The 27,720-nt window shown below is 32.7% G+C and overlaps 1 protein-coding gene across 1 annotated transcript; it reads left to right on the top strand.

The window, feature by feature from the left end:
* Positions 1-352: 352 nt before the first annotated feature.
* On the top strand, positions 353-27,720 carry LOC134245750 (uncharacterized; the record flags this gene model as incomplete). Its single annotated transcript, XM_062728008.1, has 9 exons — positions 353-436; positions 12,374-12,862; positions 14,098-14,403; positions 15,789-15,920; positions 16,008-16,304; positions 16,423-16,710; positions 17,125-17,445; positions 22,821-22,958; positions 27,403-27,720. Coding segments are annotated over exons 2-9 (2,257 nt in total), but the record flags the coding sequence as incomplete, so codon positions are not given.

The raw sequence follows: 27,720 nt of genomic DNA on the forward strand, positions 1-27,720 counted from the left end.
ATCCTGTTGTTATGATGCAAAAATATCAAAAAGTGTAAAAAAAAAATACAGACTACAGAAAGCTGAATAAAATGAAATACTTTAGTAAGAAGAGACCCAGTAAGCCCTTTGCAAACACACTGGAGCATAAATTAGGATTTTAACCTTTCAAACACAAGTAAAACAACTCTTTATCATGTCTTCTATTTAACGTTTAAATTAAATGGTTAGTAATTTTAACAAGTCTTTTAAAAATATAAGTGTAAAGCCTTGTGCATCGTATAAAAGGAATAGAAAATTACTGAAGCAAATTAAACTTCCGTTCTATAAATTGTGAGGCTTTTTGCGTTGTGGTTGTTATTAAACATACATACGCAAATTGAGTGAAATACTTCTGCTACAGAATTTGATGCAGGTTTTTTTTATTAAGAGGATATTCACAAATGATCATGACAAGGTTTTTATTTTTCATTACTTTTTCTATATATTTTATCATTGATTCTATTTACAAAAGGGGAGAAAGAATTTTTTAGTATTAACGTGTAAGCATAAAAATTGGTTTTCAAATTCATAAGGAAATGAACAATTTCAAGTCAGTATGATACAGAATTTTGTACAGGGTAAAAATTGAATCATTTTAATTTTTCAACGTTTAATATTGGCCCGAAGGTATTTTCAAGTTTGAAAATTGATACCAAAATTGTAGAATATATTATCAGGGTCATTTTCTCGAAAGGTTAATATTTAACTTGTTTCTTGGAACTTATAACTTTTATGTATTGAAATTTTTAGACCCTGTCAACGGTGTTTCGCTTTGTTCGATCTAGAGATTATTCACGCGCAAGTATTCTCATCTTGCACATACTTATGTGGTATTGTAAAAGGACCAACCTTATATATTAATTTTTTCAAGTTATTAATTGGTTAAATATTTCAAAAAATATCATGTTTTTAATTCCTTATAACCCTGAATGTAATTCCAGAAATATATGAAGACATTTCACATATTTCATTGACCCCTTGACATTGGTATATTTAATAATTTATCAATTTTCATTACGAATAAAATATTGTTTCCTCGGGTATTCACAGATTTTATGAATATTACATGCAATTGTGAGATATACTTACTTCGAACATACGTGAATAGTCCCTGCTAGGAGCACAGGCCTTCGGACCAGATCGCTTAAAAAAATGTGTGTAAAAAAAAATAAAGATGTGGAACTCTAAAAATATTTTTTAATCAAATGCTATAAATTTTTTCTTTCTTTTTAAATCTATTCATAGATAAACAATCTTTATCTCTACTTGTACCTAAGGTCATTCCGATATTCCATATACTTCTCGAGATATTCTGAAATCAATTTAAAAAATGACCCACCATTTTTTTTTTACTCGAAATTAGCTTGGGCCACTGGTCATTCACATGTACGAGGGTTGTTCATTAAATCCTTTTTGACAATTTTTTTTAAAATTGCTTTCATTGTATAATTTCCTTTGTTATGTTTTGATTTATTTTATTACTTATCTCTGCTTTCTCTGAAGCGCCTATGTCTTTCCTTGACGTAACAAGCGTTAAAGTTTTGTTAAGATTTTTACAGTTAACCGTTTCTTCCCAGATCATCCTCATCCGATATAGAGTCTCTGTCACTCAAATACTACTTGTTCTATTTGTACACACATGCACAACTCGTTTGTGACATAATTTCTTGATTCCTTCAACATTCTTAGAGTTTATTCGGAATTTTTCCTAGGTAAAACACAAAATTGCAACGTTAACTGTTGCTCCGTGACGTTCTAAAGCGTCATCGTTTTTGTCGTTTTCAATATTGATTACCTATCTTGTCAAGTTAATTTCTTTTCAACAAAGCAAAATATAAAAACATAATTTGGTCTTCGAATCGATGTAGCAATTGTTAATTTGTATTTCTAGGTTGTTTTTCTTTTTTGTTCCATTTTACAGAGAGTATGACATTAGACATTAAAATTTAGTGTGTAACTTACTAAATTTTGACCTGCTACGCGATCCGATTTGTGCATTTTAAAAAAATCTGGATAAGTTTTGAATAAATCGTAATATTTTGAAAAAAAAATTAATACGAATCATTTGGATTTATGTTAAAATATTCCTACCAAATTTTTATAACACATGGCGTTAAATAAAAAAAAAATATGGCAGTTGTCCACGAACTTTTCGGACAACCCTCGTAATTATATATATAAAAAGACGGTGTTTGAAGTGCAGCGAAGAGTTGCATAGTATTTGCTAAATCTTTCAACATTTTCAAGTTGATTTCAAGTCCGTAATAATTCCTTCGATTTTTGTAAAATATATATATGAACATTCCCAGGAAGATTTTGTTAAAAATATTAATTAGTGATGCAATAAATTTTATTATCTCTACCTTTAAATGATTTAAACTTAACTAGATTAATGAGTCTTCTCTAAAGTCCTTCTTGAGATTTTTTTCCTCATGGAGACAATGTCATTACCGGTGAAATTCCTGCCGTGAGGGGATGCTCAACTTAGCAGTGCTCCTGTTTATTGATGTTTTGCAGTTACAAAAAAGAAATTCGATTATTGCGAAGATCAAAGAAAAGCCGCGGACATTATTTTTCAATAAATCACGAACGTCATCAAAAAATTATCAGATCAGAAACACGTATCAAACCTGAACAATTCAAATGCATGTTTGGCCCTAGCATGAAATACTTGTTTACACCACATCGATGTATCGTCTTTTGCAGTATAAATACTGTAAATTGCATTAAGTTGCTGATGAATGTTGGTTTTTATAGTTAAGCGGGGCTATTCTTCGGATCTGACTACACATTTAAGAACGTGATTTCAGTCCCAATAGAGCAGTAAAACAGAAACATGATTTTGTTATTGTATATTCATTAAAACTAATCAGTACATATTACAAAGAAATTTGTAATTTAAAAAAGCTATTTTTAATGCAAAGAAAGCTCAAACCGTCTGCATTCTATACCTAGGTAAGCAAACAAATTTTCCCTCTGGTGTTAAATGGAACAGCGTAATGGAGACATTGTGACCTAATTCGTTTCTCTAAAGAGGAAACGATCAGCCGTATTTCAGGATATCTGATCCTCAGCCAGGAAGGATAACTCTAAAAATTATTATTTAATTTGAAATGCATCAAAATGAAGTTTGAAAATAAAATTTTTTCATGCAAAAAATTTCATTTTATTCATCTTTATATGATTCAAGGTCTTTTGGAAGTCTTAGAGAAGGTCTTATAAAAGTTGACATTTTTACCCTATAAAAGAAGAAAAAATTAATACACAGTAACAGTTTTAGAGAAATATGATTTTCGTGAATTCAGCCTTAAATACTAATGTTTATTAGCATGATATGAAAGGAGAAGTGATTTGTCGTGTCTTGCAATGATAGCAAAAGTCTTTTACAATATGTATTATAGATAGAAGACAAAAAATACCAAATAAGTACAGACCCTGAGACGTGCTACTACCCCAAAAAAGCGTGTGACTTTCGTGCGCTTTCCGTTTCGTGCAGACCGTGTAGCGTTTCGTGTAAACCGTGCAGCGTTTCGTGCAAACCGTGTAGCGTTTCGTGTAAACCGTGCAGCGTTTCGTGTAAGCTCCAAAGCGTTTCGTGCAAACCGTGTAGCGAGCGTGCGAAAAGCGTGTGAGAAACGTGCGACTTTCGTGTAAGAACCGTGTGAGAAACGTGCGACTTTCGTGCAAAAATCGTGTAAGATTCATTCGGAAGTCATTTCATTTTAAATGTGGCTATCGATGGGTCAGGATGTCAAATTGTATTAGTATTTAATTATTGAATTAGTTATGCTTGTGATATTTTAGGATTAAAATAAAAAAAAAAAATGGAACAACAAAATGACGTGACACGGTAATGTATAATATATATTTGTTTATTTTCTTTTCCTTCCATAGAAAATGTGTTCAAATTAATCAACTATGTACACAATTTTAGAGGCATTGAATTCAATTTACTATCAACGCGATCATGGCTTCTTAAATATTTTTTTTTCTCAAAGAGAGAAAGAAATCCCGGTATTTTTTTTTTTTATTTAAAGCAAAAATATATCAGGAATCCGCGCATCTACTTACATTTTAAGTACGTGAAAGAAAGTTTTGAAACGATGTGTCATTTAATACATAAAACTCGTTGCTCATTATTGTCAAATAAATGGATTTTATAATTCTAATTCACATGCACTGACGGCCACATGTTTAGAAATTGGGGGGGGGGGGGGGTTAAATTCAATTACTAGTTAACTCTTTCATTTTTTGTTGTAACTTTCAATCTAATGTAATTTTAAATAAATGCTAATTTTTATATTCTTTTTTAATTCCTTTGTTTAATGTGTGCGCAGATACACCCCTTAAAATGTATTGGAATCTTCTTTCCGCCTTTCAACTGTGATCAAGGTCATTTACAACAGCGATCACGGGCTCCGAGTTCATGGCAAAACAAAACCTGTTTTGCTATATGTACATGTCGAGTTCACGGCTTATATGACACCTGAAAATTACGACTGTATTTTATTTTTTTTTTAAATAAAATGGATCTATAAATATTTAATGGGTACAACGTATTTATAAATCAGCGGATTTCATCTTTTATTTGTAAATCCGAATTTCTAGCCGTAAACAGTAAAATAAACAGAACTGATTTGGTAGTTTTTTCATGAACATCATGTTAGAAAAGCTTAGGAGTAAATCATGAATAATTGTATATTATTTGTTTTATAAATCACGTACTTTTTATTTCATCTAAGATATTTCAGTTTTGTTATAATATACCTGAATGCCGGTGTAAAGATCGATCTACATTGTATGTACAGTTGAACAATGTATAGTCAAATGCCGCAACTATTAATTAATGTACACATATATACATACGTTTAGTCGTATTTTTACAGTATGATCGGTATACTGATGTTATTTGATAAGCTTCATGTAAAAAGAGAAATTGAATAAGAATAGATTATGACATCACATTTAACCCTCCACCTTACCGGTTTCCCTCCTATAGATAATGCTTACATATAAGATAAAAAAAAGTCTTTGTAAATGTATCAATTATCGTTTGTAGAGTATATCAGCAAATTTTATTACTAGATCAAAATAAAGAAAAATAATCCGCCCACGGAAATCAAACACAATATAATCAATATTATTTAAAATCAATGAGTTCATTTTCCTGCAGTAGGAAATCGAATTTGTGTTTAATTTATTAAATTATACTCGTAAAAATATTGCATCGAAATGAATGACTAATATATAAGAATTGTATTTTATTAAACAGTCATTCATGATATCGGTATTCCGTTTTTAAATAAATAAATAAATAAATACGAAATGACAATTATTTATTAATTAATTACAACTGTCAGAGGATTAAATATTTCTATCGGTTTATATAATACTAGTGTACTGATATTTAATTTAAACAGCTGCTAAATGTGGCTTTGTGAAAGATTTCCATTTAATTAATGATAAAACCGTAATAATGCCCGAGATAGTCCGAGTAGAAAATCCAAACCGAGGCCAAAACGTGCAAGAATCGTGTACAAAGCGTGTGAGAAACGTGTAAAAAGCATTTCGTGCAGCCTTTCATGTAAACCGTGCAGCCTTTCGTGCAAAGCGTTTCGTGTAAACCGTGTAGCGTTTCGTGCAGACCGTGAAGCGTTTCGTGTAAACCGTGCAGCGTTTCGTGCAAACCGTGTAGCGTTCGTGTACCGTTCGTGCAGCGAGCGTGTGGGGTAGTAGCACGTCTCAGGGTCTGTATAAAAAATCATGACAATTTCTCTGAATGCCTGGATACCTATCGTTTTTTAATCTAACATTTATTTGTTGATCAATTTGCAATGAGAAATTGCATTGATGATATTGCAATTCGCTTTTTCTGAAAAAAATATTGGAGATTTGACAATTTTCCCTGTATAATGAAGGATATGGAGATAACGAACAGTATTCAATCTCAAAGTCCATTAAAAAATATACAAAATAAGAGCAGAGCAAACACGGACCTCCGAATCATCAGAGGTGGGATCAGGTGCCATGGAGGAGTGTGCTCGTTGTCATGATCAGGAAATAACGGAAAAAATCCGTCGTTGATTCAGTGTATAAATAATGGACTAACAATTGGTATGAAAAACGTCAGTCAGCATTTGACTCAATGATAAATTGTATTTGCTGACAAGGTCATTGTATCGACCATAGACCTTACGAAATGATGACTTTAAACGAGACTGTTGATATTCTTGTTTCATCAACTTGCTTGTCAATAATTTACCTTGTTTGAAAAATTGCTTATACGTAGAGCATGTTTTTGCGTATCGAATCAGCTGAGATATATATACTCCGTATGCAGGTGATGAAGGTATATTGCTGCATAAGTAAGGGAAGTTGACGATAGAAAAGTTAAAGTCATCACGTTTATCATATAGCTTGGTTGTTAGATTACCATTAGTGTCTTTTTCAAGTAAAATATCCAAGTATGAAGCAGAAGTGTCGGACTCTGTGGTATCTTTTATCTCAAGCTCACCAGGATATATCGTATCGACTTAGGAATGGAAATTATCATTATTCATAAACAATACGTCGTCGATGTATCTAAATGTCGAGTTGAAGGCCACAGCAAGTGTTTTCTTCTTTTCACGCATAACATTTTGCATAAATTCTGCTTCATATGAATATAAAAATAAGTCTGCTAATAACGGAGCGCAATTTGTACCCATGAGAATTCCAAGAGATTGTTGGAATACCTGGTCTCCAAAAACCACATAGATATTGTCAATCAGAAACTCAAGCATCTTTTTGATGTCAACTTCAGAGTACTTATGTGTGCAATCAGAATCCGTTTGAACAAAATAATTTTGCAAATGACCAATAACGAGGTAAGTAAATTTACGAGTTCCATATGATTAACTTTAATCTTTAACTTTAAAGAAATACTCTGGATAAATTTACATAACTTTGTGGATTCAGAGATACTTTTATGAGTATTTTTGGTTACTTAACTGCTTATTTTATAAATCTGAGGATCGGGCTACCTTAAGCGATTTTAGTAGACATGGTAGAATAGAAATAAAGTCCTTGTTGTCGTAAATGATGCAGTATAACCTCCTCGGTCTCGAAAAGTTGTTTGAAAGATAAAAGCCGAGGCGTTATCTCGAATTGTTGTTTGAAAGATAAAAGCCGAGGCTAACGCCTCGGCTTTTATCTTTCAAACAACATTTCGAGACCGAGGAGGTTATCCTGCAACGTTCACGAAAACGCGGACTTTATTTCTTAAATAAATGATATATGAATGCTCATATTACCGGAGCGTATCGGTACCACGTGATATTTATTTTTATCTTGGCTTTTCCAAATTTCATCTTGGCTTTTCAGCATTTAAGAAGGCATTCGAACTTGAATCTTAGCTTTTCCATCTTTGACAGGCTTCATGCATTGTATTCAGATGCCTTGTAGCTTGAACCTCAATGATTTTCCAGAAGAAATGTATTTGTTAAGTAAAATACAAACAATTATAGGATAGCCTGCGGGGCAAATTTGGACAAAAAAGACACTTCAACTTGGCAAATCTATAAAGGAATAATAGACTCTTATATCATTAAGAGTTATCTCTCTTATAAGAGTATCAATGAACTTTAACCCTTTCAAAATAAGAAGGAAAATGTCAATCGTTTTCGAGTATTCAGTTGACTGCTGATTGGCGGTCATAAACGTTTTAGAGATTTCGTATTTTAAAATATTTACTGTACATATTATTTCATTGAAGTGGAATAACTGTAAATTATTTTTTTCCACGAAGGAAGCATGCAACATGTACATTGGAATATAATTCCACTTTAACAATAAAATGCTTTCTTTGTTTGTTATTACTGGAATTAACGGAAGCAGCTGTTGCAGAAAAAATACATAACACGCGTAAACGGGTTATGTAAATTTTTTCTGCAATACGAGGGGTGATCAAAAAGTTCGCGAACTAATTGAATAACTTCCATAACAGAAATAATATTTGGTTTCAGTGTTGATTATATTTTATATTAATCCTCTCCGATTTTAATGCAGTTCTGCGCATGCGCGAATCACTTGATATAGGCGGTCACGTGACCCCCTCCGTAGCGTTCTGTCACAAAAGCTGAAAGATTTTTCTGAGTTTTATATTTCTCTCCAGGTAAGATAATCTTTATAACAAGAATAGTTTATTTGTCAGAAATGGTCAAATCTCGGTAACAGAATGGGTGGATAAGAATATCCTTTCCAAAAATAAGCATGGCAACCATCAAAATCCAAATCCTTTCTCTCGGAAGAGACGTTTATTCAAGGTGGATTAGAGAATGTGTGCCTTCTTCTTATCAAGTCTAATATGTTTTAAATCTAAAGTAAACGATATCTTAGGTATCTAATAATTATATTATTGTTAAAATATTCAGCTATTTTTCAAATTGTAAATTGGGCCTCTTTGATACCAAATTGCTTAATTAAAAACACACCTCCTTTTAAACTTGTTTTCACTGGGCAATATAACAAGTATAATTTTTATCCATCTGCCTTCCTTTACTAAAACGACCAATCCAATCATTGATTGAATTTATAGGAAGTTATTTGTCTTAATAAACTGTGTACAAATTATTATACGTTACTTTCAAGGGATTTTTAAGATATACAATAAATTTTACAGTCGTTTTTTAAAAGAGTACGTCTGAGACAGCCAATTTTCGTCATAAGTGACCTACATAGTGACGTCATTTTTACATTGTGACGTCACAAACAAGACGCAAAGCTTTATTCAGTATATGCTATTTATAGAACTTGTGTATAGCTATGTGTGTACCAAATTTTTTTTCTAGTCTCAATCGTGGTTTTGTAGATATAGAGATATTTCGCGAACTTTTTGATCACCGCTCGTAGCTGCGACAGTTTATTCTAGTTATAACAAAGAAAGACATTTTATTGTTTATATTTATATCTGTTAAAATAATCATTTAAAGCAGGATTAAGGATTAAAAAGATTAATTATTGTATAAATGATGCGAACTTCTTTATATGATTCCTTGATGGAACAGCCACTGAATAAGGAATCTGTACAGGCGACTTGCCGACTGTAGTTCATGCAGTGATTAACGCAATGAGTTTTCTTAAGAAATAAAGGAGAAAGTATTCAACGGATGTAAATATAAAGTTATTCAATAAGTTATGTTAGTAATGTAGTTGTAATGTAATTATTATAAATGTTGAGGCATTTAATTTTTTCCACAGTTGAAAAGTTCTATGAAAAGGTCCTATAAACAAAAACCTCATGAATTTTCCTATTGTCCTTGCAAAGAAATTCACTTTGAAAGTTATCATGGTCACTACATTGAGCAGAAGCTGTTTATAAATGATTTATGTAAAGAAGAAGAAGAAGAAGAACAAGAACAGCGTTAGTGAAAACTGTGGAATTTACAAAAATCGCCGAAAAACTCATATTTAAGATATTATTTTTTGTATTTGAAAGAAAGAATTATCTTTTACGCTGATTTTTTTTGCATATGGATGCAGTTATTCAAAAGAAAGAAAGTAGTGTTTAAATATAACAGTCAATCTGTTCGATTGAAATTTGTGGAGAGACCAAAAAATATCAATGTTGCGTGGCAAATTATATTTGAAAATACTAGATTTACGAGGGTTGATCCAAAAGTTCCTTAAATTTCTTTTTAAAATTTCATCGTGATTTAATGAAAGCCAACAACAGGCATATTTATCATATAAAGCCGTACTGCAACAATATTGGAAAATTTCACCTCTTTGCAATTACCAATAAGGTCACACGAGTTTTCTGAAAATGGATTGTTGTGAAACCCGGGGAAAACTCTGACGTTACGTCAAGTTTGATATGTCACGTCACGTTTCAGAAGCATCTCACCCTAATGTCCAATTCGAATATGTGTTTCTACAAAATGTTGCCTTTTTCTCCATTTTTTTTTCTCAAGAAAGGCCTAGGTATCGTCTCGCACGAATTTATCTTCATTTTTCACTGATATTTCAAATACTCCCCATTTTAACATATGATATTCCAGTTTCAGTAGTAATGTCAAGAACAGTACGTCAACGGACAACGTCCATTAACGCTTTTAATTGTCTAGGGGGATAAATACGGAAAACAGAGCATCAAAAATCGGCCACACCTTTAATCGGCGACCATGGACGTTCTATCTTTTGCCCCCGTAAACGAAGTTTCGGAGGTATATAGTTTTTGTCGTGTCTGTCTGACTGCCTAGCTATCTATCTCTCAGTCTGTCTGTTTGTCTGCAAAAATTTTAACCTTGCCCATAACTTTTTATTCAGTGGAGGTATGAATTTCATATTTTACATGTATTCCTTGTGACGAGACCTTTTTTGGAACCACCAAATTTGACCTTTTGACCTTGACCTTGGAGTTTAATCCATATTACACAAAAATTCTAAACTATTACATGGCCATTTATTTTAAACAGTAAATACCAGGTTTTTATACTTTATATGTGTACTCTCTGTGGCAAGACTTTTCTTTTGATACCAACAACTTTGATCTTTGTACCTTAGAGATTTCCGTACTCATGAACAAACTTTAACCTTGGCCATAACTTTAAACGCTAAGGGCTAGTGCTTTCATACTTCACGGGTGTAATTCTTGTGAAAAGAAGACCCTTTATTGGATACCAAGATCTCTGACTGACCCTTTGACCTTGAAGTTTGACCCACGTACTTTTAAAAAGCAAAGGCTTGACCATAACTTTAAAAGGGTTAGGACCAGTACTTTCGAACTTTTCATACTTATCATTACTTCAAGACCTTTCATTTGATATCAAGAATTTTGACCCCTTGACCTTGGAGTTTGGCGTACTTTTTAAAATCTATAACCCTCGTTATAACTTTTGAAGAGTTAAGGCTAGGGCTTCCATACTTCACATATTTATTCTTTGTGGCAAGACCTTTCATTAGATACCAATATCTTGACTTTTTGACCTTGACCTTGGAGATTTTCATGGTTATGAAAAAAAAAACTTTAACCTTGGCCTACTTTCATATTTCACAATTGTATTTCCAGTGAGAATACCCTACTTTGGGCACCAATATATTAGATCTGCGTTTAAGAAATTTAAAGTTTTATCCTTGCTTTTTTGCCATACGAGGGCATCAGTGTTTCACAAACACATCTTGTTTATATTTATTTATTAATCTTAATTTTTAGCTGTAAAAAGTGCACCTAAGTTTTGTGCAAATTCTGATTTATATGAATGCAAAAATAGGTCTGCTAAAAACGGGGTACAAAAGTTACACATCTGAATTCCACAATGATAATGTCAATCAGAAACTCAAGCATCTTTTTAATGTCAACTTTAGGGTATTCGTGTGTACAATCAGAATGTTTTCAAACAAAATAATTTTGCAAAAGACCATTGACAAAGTGAGTTAATTTACGATTTCTATTTGTGAAAAAGCCTAGACTTGAATTTATCGTGAGGAATGGTTGTCTGTAAAGTTGAAAAGTCGTTAGTTTTAATGCAGTTGGTTGTGGAAAAAAATTGTTTCATTCAAAATTCAAAGTTCCTTGGAATTTTTAGATATCCATATCTGATATACACCACTTCTTGAATATATTGTTGCACATTTCTCCTACAGTTCAAATAAATGATAAACAAAGAAAAAAATCTTAGGTGACTTAAGATTTTGTAGTAGGGGTGAATACCAGTACTCTGTATAGTAAATGAGAGCTGGCTTGAGAACATAAAAATCCTGCTCCATTCTTTAAAGGCGTTCTCTTAAACAGAGCTGTGTATCCACACACTTACTTCATTTTTATTGCAAGTGATATCAATCTTGCCCACATGAAGTCGGAAAAACGAATACATTTTACTATTTGTTTGAATCTATGCAAGGTTCCACTTTTATCAATATCACGAATGGAACCTATGCATTTATTATTCATCAAGTAACATTTGGTCAATGTTATTTTATCTTCTGCTCATAATCATCTTCTGTTGTTTATTATTTATTTTTTTTTTTTTTTACAAAATTATGCAGTCAAAGCTATTTTTCTTCTGCATGCCTTCGAAGTTGAATTTTGTTCAAGATGACCTTGCGTCAAAGTCATGGCACGGCACGGCGCACTATTAGTACAAATATTTCCCAGGTATCTGTTTCCAGCAGAATTTTGTCTTCTGCCTCTGGCCAGGAGGATCGCCATCTTTATCTCTTCACCCAAACCAAGCCCATGGCTATCATTCAAACACTACTATATATAAGAGAAATTGCAAACATTTCTTGTAAAATAAATTCATATTTCATTAATAAAATACACCGACAATTTAGAAATTATGATAAAGTTCTATATGTTTTTTTTGAATTTTAGATGCTGACTCATACAGAACCGTTTTAGGCACAATGAATCTTTGCAGAACGATCCAACACACCACTATGGTGTACATCTTTGATCTTGTTCTGCTATGCATCATTTTGACGTACGCAACTGCGCTACCTGTTGTCGATAATGAATTGCAAAATGAAAATGGTTCCTCAGATGACAATTCGACAACGCCGTTTACAACATTACCTACAGCTCCTTCAGAGCTGAAGAGTACAGTCGTATCTCCGGATTCCTTCATGGATATCGTTAATAATGGATCGACCGTTACCCAATCTCTCTTTGCACTTACAAGTGCCTCTAAAATGCAAACGAGCAATGAAAATCCTTCTTTCAGTGGCTCTTCCTATAGTTTTGGGTATACACAGCTATTAACTGAAAGCGAAACGATGGGTTACAGTGACGTCTCAATATCAACAACAAGCGCTCCTATTACAACCACGGATCTACAATTAACAGTCACTGCTGATAGGTCAAGTAAGTGTAAAGAAAAAAAACAGTCTTGGGATATGATAGTATGATATCAATAACTAATGAATATGTATTTTAAAGTTTAATTAAAATATCCAAAAAGAGTATATATTAACCACACAAAAAGATTACTTTGGTGTATTCCTATTTCTATCATCCGTAAAAAGTTCATTATAAACTAGCAAAATGTTTTGTATCATGATATCTATACTATTATTATTTATAATCTTTTATTATATTTTATTAAAAATATAATAATCTGTTTCATTAAAAATTGAAGTATTATAAAAAAAAACTACATGATATTTTGCAACACAGCAAATACTTAGTATGACATACTGTACAATTTGCATTGGAACAACTGCATAGACAAACAAAAAACAACAAAAAAAGGTGATATAATCTTGCACTTATGGCAATTTACGAAATATTCAGGCCTCTAGGTGACCTGTAAAGTTTAGGTGCCAGTTGTCTACTAATCAAAAATATCTATTTCGCCAATGAAAATGAACTTTATTATTTGACTTATGACAAATTTTCATCAAAGTTCTGATGTTGATTTGTATAAATAAAAAAAAACGTTTTAGATTTGTTGCTTTATTTAGCCTTTGTATTATCTCAAAAGTAGTTAAGAAAAAGTACTTTTTTTTTTACACGTAACTTTAATTTAACGACTATGGGGTTAACATCCTGCCTCAAACAGGGTGACAATAACCGACAATTACTTTTTGAGCTTTGAACTGGCTACAAACCACTCCGGGTACATGTCTATAATTCCAGGCAGTGCGAAACAATGTATCCACCTAATGTAAGCATGTTTAAGTAACTTTGTCTATTGCTTGTTAAAATTTCCGGATTCACTTCATTTACAACTTGGAATAGTAGTTTAAAAATATCCAAAATAAGGCTTTAAGTCAACCCATCTTTTAGGAAAAATTTGAAAACAATGCGTTGAAAAAGTGTTTGAGTTATTGCGTCAACAGGGTTACCGCAGATACTATCAAGATAAACTTTGAAAAAAAATTCATATATTGGAGAACAAAATAAACAAATCGTAAAATTTTCACCTTTTATCTATTAATCCTTATTGTCACAATGATAAAATTGTTTTAATCTGTAATTGGTTGAGCGATGAACTAAAAGTCCACGTAGAAATTGAGCTCTAAGAATAGGATAAACTTGATTAATTACAGTGTATGGTCTGTTGGCATTAATTTTTTTATTTTCTGTTTTGTTTACAGTATGTCCAGTCATCATTGTCACTCCCGAATTCATATCGACATTTTTTGGACAATCGGCTTCATTTTCAGGAACTGTGGAATCTTATTCCCATCGGGCTATCATAGCACTATGGTTGAAAATAGGACAAAATAGAACTGAAGTCATTGACATAAACAAAGATAAATACGCTGGAAGTAGCCATTTGCCACGTCCGCTACTCAGGATTAATAAAATTAATTTTGATGACGAAGTCAGATATCAACTTCAAGTTCGGATTTCTGATGGATGGTGTCATGGCAATATTGTCAGATTAGAAGTCAATGGAAGTATGTTTTGTGTCAATATCGGGAGGGTAACTTTGGCGATCATAGTAGCGTGAGCTTTATAGAGCACTGTAGAACTCTACAGAGAGAGAGAGAGAGAGAGAGAGAGAGAGAGAGAGAGAGAGAGAGAGAGAGATCAATTTAAACTAGTGGTATATAGAAAGCGTGCATACCTTAAAAATCCAAAAGGAATACTTTAATACAGGTATACATGTACTAAACAGATTTTAGTACTCAATTCATTCAATATCAATTACATGAAGTATAAAAACGTCAATCAGCATTTAACTTAATGATAAATTGTATTTGCTGAAAACGTCATTGTATCCACCAAACATCGAAATGATGACTTTAAAATATATTCTTGTTAATATTTTTTCATGAACTTGCATGTCAAAAATTTACCTCGTTTTTGAAATTGTTCATAGTACGTAGAGCATGGTCTTGCGTATCAAATCAACCGCCAGATATAAACTCCGTATGCAGATGATGAAGGTACGTGTACATGCATATTGCTGCCATGAGTAATAAGGGAAGATGACAATAGAAAAGTTATAGTCATCACGTTTATAATAGAGATTGGTTGTTGGGTTACCATCGACGCTTTTTTCAAGTAAAATATCCAAATATGAAACTGATATGTCAGACTCTGTGGTACATGCTTCTTTTATCTCAAGCTCAGCGGGATATATTGTATCGACATACAATGTAAGGATGGAAATAACCATCGTCGTTGATATATCTAAAGGCTGATCAGTTAAAGGCCACAATAATATTTTCTTCTTTTCATGTATATGATTTTGGACAAGTTCTGCTTCATATGAATACAAAATAGGTCTGCGAATAACGGGGGACAATTGGTACGTATGGGAATTCCAATAGGTTAATGGGAGATTCGGTTTCCAAAAACCACATACTTGTAGATATTGTCAATCAGAAAGTCAAGTATCTACATGTATGATGACAACGGTGTAAAAAAATTATTTGTGTAAATGACTGTCATATACGCAAATTAACATATAAATCTTTTCTTCATTCCCCCATGACTATTCCCTTCAATCATAATGTACATAATTCGTGTTTTAATGTTTGAAACTGTGAAAGACAGAGCTTTATATCCAATAATGTTATAAACATAGTGTATTTTAACACAATATTATCCGTGTAAACTTTTATTAAATAGTAAATACAATTACTTAATTATATACTTGTTTCTTATTTTCCACTAGTATGATGTCTTTTCACTTTGACGATGCATACATAAATTTTTCATCAAAACATCAAATGCCTTAACATTTGGACAAGAATATTAATCTCCAATTTTTTATTTCAAACTTTTAATGTTATGTTGATTTTTGTACATAAATCTTCAATTTTATCTTTTGAAGCGTTCCGATTTAATGATTCATGCAACATGACAAAGGAATGTGATCAGAGATACCATTTAGAATGCTCAAAAGAGTACGGAAAATGTATGTGTGCTCGTGACACTTATCGCAGGAACGAAATATGTTTCAACAGTAAGTATAATTTATTGAAAATTTACTTTTATTTTTGTTGATGCATAAGCGATAAGCTTAAAGCAATAATTCTTTAAACATTCACAGGAACCAACTTGAGGGCTAACTTAATAGGATCGGAGATAAGCACATCCTATATCTCCGTGTGGTGGGATGACCCGTTTGAGGAATCGAACTTCACCGTGCTCAAGTATTACACTATCGCACTGGTAGAAAACGAAGGATCACTGAACATAAGCGTGTCTGTTGAAAGAGAAAATAACTACACGTTTGAATCATATTTTGCTCCTGGACACCTGTTTAATTTATATATTACCTCCACAATTCTGCTCAGTAATCCAACGGAAATTATTAATGTTTACTCTTGGATACCAATAGTTGTTGGTAAGTGCAATTATTAGTCTCCAGGTTGCATTCTTACAGTGGATATTCCCCATAGAGGTGCATAATATGTGCAAAATCAAATCTGTACATTTGAAACAAAATTTATCATGTTTTTCAGATCCTCTTCCTCCGGGTCCAATCGACTTAAATGCCAGCGACTTTCATCCAGAAAGACTCTATCTCGAATGGGCGGTTCCACAAAATGATACTTTGGTCAATGGTTACATGGTAGAAATAAGTGGTGCTGGCTATTTTGACATGAATTATACGGTTTCAAATAATTTCACATGGCCATATAGACTAGATCCTGGAGAAATTTATAATATAACTATCACTGCAAGGAGTTGGGGTGGGCATTTTTTTGTGAAAGAGAGCACAGGATATACTGAACAAATTGAGACATTGCGTATGTATTCATAAATTCGTCTAGATTCACAAACAATTGCTTGCAGATAAAATCATCTATTCCATTCTATACTTTCCAACATCATTTTTTCCCCTAAACCATTCTTAAAGCAAATATTAATAATGCATTTAACATCTGAAATGAAAATTTCAATAAAATAAAATAAATTCCGAAAACAATTAAGTAGATTAAGCCTTAAAATAAAAAACAATGTATGCTTTTTTTAATGAAATACTGGTATAATACTGTTTACCTTATTTCCCCTTCAAAACTCGCAGGTATTACATTTTGGCATTTTGGCATGTTTCAGACTTCTTGAAAAATGTTTTTTCCGCAAGCATTTGTTGTTTGCTTTTATTATTATTTTTTATCGTGGGTTTATTTATGTTTATTTCTGTTTAATGTGATATTTAGGTACTCCTACAGTTGAATTAAACAATTCCTACTTCAATATTCCTTTCCTATCAAAACTCGAGATCGGAGCTTCAGTTAAAAATCTAACTAATATCCCAGCACCATATGAAACGAAGTGGGAAAGAATTCGTAATGGAATCACAGTCGATATAAATATAACCGAAGCAAAATACAACGGCAGTACTGTTGACTTAGTTGAGCCCAGACTTGTCATTAATGATGTAGATTTTATCAATGAAAATGGTTCTTACTACAGATGTCTTGCACTCAATGCTGAAGGATGGGGAGCAAGCGAGTCTGCATATGTATCTCTATACGGAAGTACGTATTACAAGTTCATTTTACTTTATTAAGAGGAATACATCTACGAAATCCTACAGTGTAAAATCAATCTGTGCAAAAACAAAATGAAAAGTGATAAACATATACGAAGGGTGATAAAAAAATTCGAGAAGTTCATGCGAGAATTTTTTTGCTAGAACAAACAAATACCATTTTTCAGAAATGACCACATCTTGGCAATAGGATTGTTGGATAAGGATATTCTTTCCCAGAACGAGCATATTGACCATCACAACCCAAATTCTCTTAAGAACTCATTGTCTTAAGAACGTCATTTATACGAAAAGGATATACAGTATGGGTTTCTTCTTTTTATCATGTTTGATAAATAATTATATATAATGTTTAAATCTAAAGTGAATGGAATTTAAGGGATTGAATAATAATAATAACTAGAGCAAAGCTCGTTGCAAGGCAACGAGTAGGTACTCCGTCCGGTTTTGACCGGAAGTTCCGGAATTGACATCAACACAAGAAAGCAATGAGCTAAGTTGTCTCCAGTGACTTATAATTTCAATTTTGCATCAAAACCTTCAAAATAAGCTTTTTTGGCTACTTTTGGTTTGGCCGGAAGTGACGACGACGGACGGAAAATACATTTTTATGCTACCAGAGACAACGGCAAAAATACGCGTTTTCCGACTACTTCCGGTTTGGCCGGAAGTGACGACACCTGACGTATTTTGACGATCCCATTAGATAAAGCTTGACATTGTGAACAACTTTGCTTCTTAGATGTATTACAAATTCTCAATACTTTTTGAGATATAAAGAAAAAACTTTCGGCCCCTGTAGGCCCTTAATTACTGTAAACCAACTTTTATTCACGTGCGAGAAATTTTGGGGAAGTTCGCGAGAGCCTTGTCATCGCGAATATTTCTCGCTGCGAACCGCTCATTATAGTCTTTGTATCTATTAACAAGAGAACCCAGATAGGTGTGATCGCGAAAATTAATCGTCGTGAACTTGCTTATCCCTGGTTAATCTTGAAATAATGTCGTCGCGAATAAAAGTTGGTTTACTGTATTAGGGGCCAGCCCCTTTTTCGAGATATCATTTGAAAGATCTTGGAATTCTATACTTTTTTTTTGTGCTATAAGTTTAATCAAATTATTTCCAGGTAAAAATATATCGTAGAAAAGGTGTTTAAATTATGAAATTCGCAATATGTAATTTTTCGGGTCATAGCAACCGCCGACGTGCGGCACTTCCGATAAAAATGAAATACCTTACGCATATTTATAGACTTAGGACTACCATGCCTGAAAGTTTTATGATTCTATCTAGAACCATTTCTTAGAAAGTCTGCGGACAACCTGACCCTTCAAAAATCATAAGATCGACAATATCTCCGAACTGGAAGTGACGTCATCAAATCGAAAAAATTCGTATCAGGTTCAAGTAATGTTACATAAGTACTGAAAGTTTCATGGAAATCCATCGATCTGTTTTCGAGAAATCGCGTGCACAAAATCGGTAAGCAAAAAGGATAACTAGAGCAAAGCTCGTTTCAAAGCAACGAGTAGGTCTTCCGTCATGTTTGACCGGAAGTACCTTTCACTTCTAACAAAAATGAGAAATAACGCCCAAAAATTGAATCCTCTAAATCCATGTTAATTAATGCAAAAATAAGCCATTTTTGCTACTTCCGATTTGATTGGAAGTGATGACGCCGGACAGAAAATTAATTTAATCTCCCAGGGACATATGTTACCAAAAAACTTGTCAAGAACGGCAAAAATACGCGTTTTCCAACTACTTCCAGTTGGGCCGGAAGTGACTACTCCGGACGTATTTTGACAACTACAATAAATTAAGCTTGACAATTTGAACAACTTTGCTTCTTTGACGTATCACAAATTCAAGAATACGCAAAATGCTAATACATACTGCTAACAATCGTTATTTTTTTCATAGATGAAATAAAATAATGATAAAATCTAGAGACAAGAGAGAAGAAGAATGAATGTTGGCAAAATATCAAATCATATCAAGGGAACTGAATTTTAAGAATGAAACTTTTAAAACGTTACTTGTAAGTTGTATATGTTATATCTGTGTATTCTACTTGGATGTGCGCTTCATACAGGAGGGGGGGGGGGTCGTCTTGAACATAGATCCTTAGCCATAACGTTTGAACGGAAAGGGGTAGCGCTTTCCTATTTCAGATATGTCATCCTTGTGAAAAAAAACTTTTATTGGATACGAAGAACTTTGACCTAGACCTTGGAGAACACGTGTACATCTTAACCTTTTTTTGTTTCGTTTCTATGGCAACTATGAGCGACTCATTACAATTTTTTTTAAATTTTAAAAATAGAAATCACTTTAACACATTACAAGGAATTAACATTCAAAGTTTCAAAACGATTTATTGAGAAATTTGAAATTAAAGAACTTTAATTTTCCCCTGGTTTCCATGGCAATGATTGATTATTTGAAAATTTTAAATGCGAATCACATAACTACAATAACTAATCACTGAAATAAAAGTTTCATGACGAATGTTCAAGGGACCAGAGAGAACACTCGCGGACAAAATTCGTCAAAATTCGTCGCTTTTTCCAAGTTTCCAAGGCAATGGTAGCCCTTTTGAAACTAAATGACCACATGGCACAACAACAACCAGTGATTTTCCTTTGAGGAAAGTTTCAGGAAGATTGTCCCAGCCATATTCAAGAAAAGGGCTGGACACAAAAAACATGCGTACAATCGCAATATATCTCCCCGACTTTGTCTGGGGCGACATAACAAGAAAGACTTACGCTGAAGACGGAAGACCTTAATAATAAAGTAGGAAAACAAGAGGTCTCCTTATATTGTATTTCATTTTCTGGTTATGTAGACTAGAGGTTACCTTATATTTCATTAGAGCGATCAGAGGTCACATAATGCTGATAGGAATTACAAGACCAGAGGTCACGTAGAGTTGTGGATGAATTAGCGATCGGAGACCAGAGATTCCCTTATATTATACATTACAGTAAATAAGAGAGACCATATATCACAAAATATTATACGAATAAGGCTTCTACAGTCTGTTTTTTAACTTCCTTATCGAGCATTTTTCAGTCATATGGAAAGGCCACCGATTGCTGGTTAAGGGCTACTAATTCTGACTTTTACTCTGCGCTTACGGTCATTGAGGAGTGCGGAATCTTTGACATAGTTGCTATAAACAATCCATATGATTATTCCAAACGACGCATTATCTGATTGGTTGAATATTACCACGTGATAGGGCAACAAGTATTCATATTTTCCTGTCGTCGGCATGCTTTCATCATATTCATCCTCTTACGATACCTAGTGCATTTTCCCGCAATAGTTAACGTTCATATGCATTGAACGAAAAACTTTCGAGTTGTAGACGTCACTATAGTCTGTTCACGTGACATGAATCAGAGTTAGTGTAATCAATAACTTTACATTAAAATTGAAAGTGAATTTGATAGCCGTGTTGAGTTTGAAAGTTTAATTTCAAAAGTTTTGCTTGTTTCGGTATGATAAATTTTTGCATAAATTTTCGGGAAAGATGTAGATTAGATACCATCGAGGCATTTGATAATTCTTAGTTAAATAAATCTGATATTTTCCTCACGATCATACAATATAATGAATAACGTTTCCCTTTGCATAAGTAGCACATTTAACAACGGGTAACATTGCGAAAATGTTACATGGGATGCAAATCATGCGCGTATGGTTTCGTGGAATTCCCAAAACCTTAGTATTGCGTTTGAAAGAAGCTGAATGGGCTTGAAATTAATAAAACCTTGCGTCCGATGTAGCTTACTTGTATTGTATGATACCAAACGAGAGAATAGTTTTTAGCGAGTGCAAAAAAAATTACGACTTTTCAACTTTATACACAAGCATTCCCCACGATAGATTAAAGTCCAGGCTTTTTTATATAATTGAAAGCTGCTTTTCCAATAAATATGGAATTCGTAGATTTACTTACATGTACCTAGTAAGAGGTCATTTGCAAAATTACTAGTATTTAGTAAAACCATACCTATTTTGATTGCACACACAAGTACTCTGAAGTTGACATCAAAAATATGTTTGATTTTCAGATTGACAATGTACATGTCTTTTATGGTTTTGTTGTTTTTTTATTTGGTGTTAAGGGACAACAATCTTTTGGAATCCCCATGTGTACTAATGGAGCACCGCTATTAGAAGACCTATTTTTGTATTCAAATGAAAGAGAATTTGTGAAAACTCTTATGCGTGAATAGAAGTAAAAACTTGCTGTTGCCTTCAACTCGACATTTAGATATATCGATGACGTATTGTCAATTTACAATGGTTATTTCAATTATTCCTATGTCGATACGATATATCCTCGGGAGACAGAGACAAAGATAACAAAGAGTCTGAGAAATTTGTTTCATACTTCAACATTTTACTTGAAAAATACATTAATGGTAATCTAACAACAACTTTGCTTAAGTTCTATGATAAACGTGATGACTTCAATTTTTCTATCGTCAACGTCCCTTATTTATGCAGCAATATACCTTTATCACCTGCGCAGCATTGTTAAGGCTTGAAAAACGAGACAGAGCCTACTGTTTATGGGAAATGTTTACTGTAACGTCAAAACAATACTTAATCATCTTAATAGGAAGGGAGATTGTTAAAAATGACGTTTGTATAGTAAACTGGCGAAAGCTAACTGGGGAAGAGATGTGTCATATGTTAGGCTATTTGTTCAGAAAGATTGCGAAGTTACAGCTAGGAAATTTGTTGAATATCCTAACAATAATATTATAAAATCCCTAAAATATATATAACTTTAATATATTAAAAAGAAGAAGATTTACGTCCCCTACAGCTATATCCATATTGGATAAATGACGTTTCTAAGAGAGAGGACTCGGGTTGTAATGGTCACCATGTTCCTTCTGGGAAAGGATATCCTTATTCAACAATCGTATTTCCAAGATTTAGTCATTTCTGACAAATAGACTATTCTTATTATAAAAATCAACATGCATGGTAAGAAATGTAAGACTCGGCAAAATATTTTACGTCTGTGAAGAGATCTTGAATGCTTAAGAGTATGTCACAAGACCACATGGATAACATGATTCGCGCATGGTTAGAACGTTGGCAGATACGCATTAAAATCAGAGATGGCTATTATAAAAAAAAATAATGAACAATTGAATCGAATTTTTTATGGAAATTATTTAATTTGTTCGCGAATTTAATTAACCTTCCAAAGATTAGTTTAATCATTTCAAATCAGATTTTTAAAACCAGCCTTTCATTGTTTGTTTTCTTAAAAAAAATGGATTGACACTTTTTTTGTTTTTGAATAAAGATACATTTATTTTTTTTAGGCATTAAATTCCTGGGAAATTGTAGCGAGAGTAGAGAGTGTGAACCGAATAAAAATCTCATGTGTCGTTACCTTAATCAAAAATCATCATGTTTGTGCTCATGGCCTTACTATCACAGAGACTCCGTTTGTCATAGTCGTGAGTATCTTTCAACTCAATTAGAAGAAAAAAGTTTAAGTATTCCAGCAAACGAATAAAGTAAAAAAGATGTTCTTTATTATTTGGCACTCAATTTCTTTTGAGAAGGCTATTAGTGATAGTAAACAACACGATGAAATTGCGTGTTTTTTTTTTTTTTTCAAATTTTGATCCGATTTCAACATAACCTGAATATTCTAGAAGAAACATTTGATTAACACTTACTTGTTTTTCATTAAATTGCACAACGTGATGCGCCTCAATTTCAAAATACATTGTAATGAATTTCTTTGATGAGGTTTTATACAAAAGTATATAAAATTATTCACCTACCGTGAGCATAAAATGTCAGAAATGTATGGAACGCCGTCACTGCCTTATAGCAGAACACAACAATTGCACTCCGTCAACCTTCCATTACATTATATCAACTTTTTATCACATTTACTCACACTACTATTGCATTGTGTGAACTTTCCTAAATACATATAGTCAACTCTATATGACATTTACTCACACTACTATTATATGTGTCAACCTTCGGTTCCATTATGTCAACTCTTTACGACATTTACTCACACTACTATTGTGTTGTGTCAACCTTCGGTTCCATTATGTCAATTCTTTATGACATTTACCCACAGTACTATTGCATTATGTCAACCTTCCATTATATTATGTCAACTCTTTATGACATTAACCCACACTACTATTGCATTGTGTCAACCTTTCATTATATTGTGTCAATTCTTAATGATATTATCCCTCACTACTATTGCATCTTATAAACCTTCCTTTACATTATGTCAACACTTTATGACTTTTACACATTCTTGTGTTCTTAAATTTGCGGGAGAGAAAATTGTCGTAGAAGAAATCTCAGCGATTTGAATAAAAATTTTAAGCGACAAAGGATTGACAATCTTGAAACGTGCAAAGCCTTATTACTGCGACTGTGAATTAAAGTCATGTCGAAATTCAATGGCGTTTACTTTAATCTGATAATTAAATAAATCAAAAATTATGAGTCGTGTAGCATTTTTTTTTCTTTTTACTCGTATTTTGAATTGTTTGTTTGTTTGTTTTTTTTGGATAAATTAAAGTCCTAAACTTCTGAGCTTACTTAGAACATTGTCATACGTTTTACTTTTTTATCAGTCTTGAACTTTCCTTTTTTAAGTGTAAAACATCATTATAACACACGTGCACTGGTGGGTTGGGGATAGGGGGAAATCCCGCCTGAAATACCATCTCTAGTGACCAAAATCTACAAGTACATAAAATTAATAAATTAATTGGTTTTACTTTGTAGGATATTGTATTAGTTTCACATTGAGTTTAGCTGAATTCAGTTTAAAACTATTTTATAAAACTATAAAGCCTGAGAGCTTCTCCGCTTTCCCCCTTGGTCTCCAACCATAGACCGTCCCCCTTCAGGCTTGGACAATTTTTTTTTTGTTCAAGATTCTCAAATCCGTACGGAAGCGTATTAGTGCCAAGCAATATTTTTATTTAAGTTAGTAATTCCAACTTTAAAGTTGGTAATGCCAACTTAAATGTTGGTAATTCCAACTTTAAAGTTGGAAATTCCAACTTTAATCTTGGCTTTTCCAACTTTAAAGTTAGTAATTCCAACTTGAATCTTGGCTTTTCCAACTTTAAAGTTGGTAATTCCAACTTTAAAGTTGGAAATTCCAACTTTAAAGTTGGAAATTCCAACTTTAATCTTGGCTTTTTCAACTTAAAAGTTGGTAATTCCTAACTTTAAACTTGGTAATTCCTACTTAAATCTTGGCTTTTCCGACTTTAATCTTGGCTTTTCCAACTGTAAAGTTGGTAATCCCAACATTAAAGTTAGTAATTCCAACTTTAATCTTGGTTTTTCCAACTTTAAAGTTGGTAATTCCAACTTAAATGTTGGTAATCCCAACTTAATGTTGCTACATGTTATTCCGACTTTAAAGTTGGTTATTCCAACTTTAATCTTGGCTTTTCCAACTTTCAAGTTGGTAATTCCAACTTTAATCTTGGCTTTTCCAACTTTAATCTTGGTTTTTCCAACTTTAATCCTGGCTTTTCCAACTTTGACTTTTGACGTTTTAAGAAGGATTTTATTATATATTTACTTGATAAATTTTTGCTTGTCAACATATTTCTGGCTAAGGTGCCCCCCTTGAAAAAATCCAGGATCCGTGCCAGTATGGAATTGATACATTTTGTATTTAATTTAGTAGAAAAAGTTTCATTTGATTAAATAAAATTTGTTTATATTGAGTATTTAATTGTTGTCTCTTTCTTTTATACAATACAGAATAAATGACTTCTATCTGTAATTGGTTAAGTTGAAATCCTGTCATGTACGGAATACTGTGTCCTTAATTTATAGGAAGTTTTTCTAAATAGAATTACACAAGACAACTTAAAGGAATATAAGGATTTTTATGTAAAGTTGGAAGTTTTATGTAAGGTCATAGGGAAGGTCAAGAAAAATAATAAAACAAACACAGATAAAAAGAGTTCAACAATTTATTTTAATGTGCTTATATTTATTTTCCATTCTTAAAGAGCCATATTATAACTCCCCATAACCAACCCCCCTCCCCCATTTCGACCCCTACCCCAAGATTGCAATGATAAATTGCTAACAAATCTATTTCAGTGTGTTATTTTCATTTTAATTAAGTTTGTGATACTGTTAACAAAAGAAAAATCTAGGAAAAGCGGGTAGAAAAGCCAATATTATAGTTGGAAAAACCAACTTTAAAGTTGGAAAAGCCAAGATTTAAGCTGAAATAACCAACTTTAAAGCTGGAATTACCAACTTTAAAGTTGGAAAAGCCAAGATTAAAGTTGGAATTACCAACTTTAAAGTTGGAATTTCCAACTTTAAAGTTGGAATTACCAACTTTAAAGTTGGAATTACCAACTTTAAAGTTGGAAAAGCCAAGATTAATGTTGGAAATACCAACTTTAAAGTTGAAAAAGCCAAGATGAAAGTTGGAATTTCCAACTTTAAAGTTGAAATTACCAACTTAAAAAAAATATTGCGTGGCACTAATACGCTTCCGTAAATCCGCTACTGATTTGTGCCCACGCATGCTTATTAAGACATACTCAATTGATTTAGATGAGGTATTGGTAGATTTTTAAAATAGAATTCTGGCCCTGGAATGGTTGAAAAAATTACTAATTCCAGTGACGTATCATCTTTTTTTCGAAAGAATGGGGGGGGGGGGGGGGGTCAGCCAGAAAAAGAATATTTGCAAAAAAAAAAAAAAATTGAGAAGCAAAAAAAAAAAACAAAAAATTGTCCACTCCAAGCCCGAAATTCCTATTTCGGGGAGGGGGTCCAACTCCGATCAGTCCTAATTTTTTTTTCAGATATATTACATTACCCTCTGTGGACTATAATTCAACAAAAGTGGGGGTGGGGGCTGTACTTTCAATGAACATTACATTTTTCTATTGTAAAGTTATGTCTGGGAAAAGAGGGGGCTGATATTTGTGTCTGTAATTCTTCCTAATCAATCAGGACCCCTCCCCCCTCTTACCAGTCATAAAAACACGGTCGTCAACATCCATTTTATACCAGATATACAGCTTTGAGAAATTGTAAATGTATTTTTACATCAGGTAATGCTCTTTTGGAATCAACATGATAAAGAGTTAACACAATATAGAGATATTTTAAGATCACATAAGAAAGAGTTGACATAACGTAATTATTTATCCACATCACGGAATTGAGTTTTGACATAATGTGATAAAGTGTTGATAAAATATAAAGATATGTTCACATAACGTCATACACTGTTTACACCACGTAATAAAGCACTGATATAAAGGTAAGATGTGTTCATCTCATCACATCATGATGCTTTCGCCGTGAAAAAAGAAAAACCTATATCATGTAATAATGCTTTGATACAATAGAAATATACACTCTCAATAAGGAATGGATTTTTGACTTCATGTTATGATAAGTTTAATTATAAAACACAAATCACTTGACGTAATTCAATTTTGACCTCACATATTAAAGAAATGAAATGATGTAAAGAAACATTCATTTCACGTATTAAAGTTTTAACACAATGTAAACATATTATCACTTCATAATGAATTTTCGACTTCAAGTTATGAAGTGCTGACATAATCAGGATGTATTTACTTCATGTAATGCAGCAATGACATGTTGTAAAGATATTTTTACATAATCTCATAAAAAATTGACATAACGTAAAGATATGTTCACATCACGTAATGATAAATTGACATAATAATTGCATAGTTGTATGCTATAGGGCAGTGTTGGCGTTCCATAGAAATGCAAGTTTACAATCGGATCAATACATTTTTTAAGTGAAATACTTATAAATAATACTTATAGAAATTAACTTGTCAAACATATACAAACATGCCATTTTTAAACATTTATTTATAGAACACTATGCGAGTCCCAACATTCTTGGAGTTGAAAAAAGTAAATGCGAAGCCATTTGGAAATGGAGATATCCATCCGTTGATGCCGACCTTATTATTGGTTTCCGAATAATATTATATTCCGAACATGCAAGAAATTCTGAATCCAGATTGTGGCGTACAGAAGACAATGTTAACGTTGGAAATGTCACAGCGTATGCAACATCATGTAAACTTCAACCTGGCCGCCTTTATCATTTCTACATTTCATCTATATTATTACTAAGCAACCCTGTTGAAACTTTGTCTAATTACTGGTGGAGTTCATTCGTTATCATAG

This window comes from Saccostrea cucullata, unplaced genomic scaffold (genome assembly GCF_032062105.1).
Source record: "Saccostrea cucullata isolate Sc308-1 unplaced genomic scaffold, CSIRO_AGI_Scuc_v1 ctg2294, whole genome shotgun sequence".
In the NCBI taxonomy this organism is placed as follows: Eukaryota; Metazoa; Mollusca; class Bivalvia; order Ostreida; family Ostreidae; genus Saccostrea; species Saccostrea cuccullata.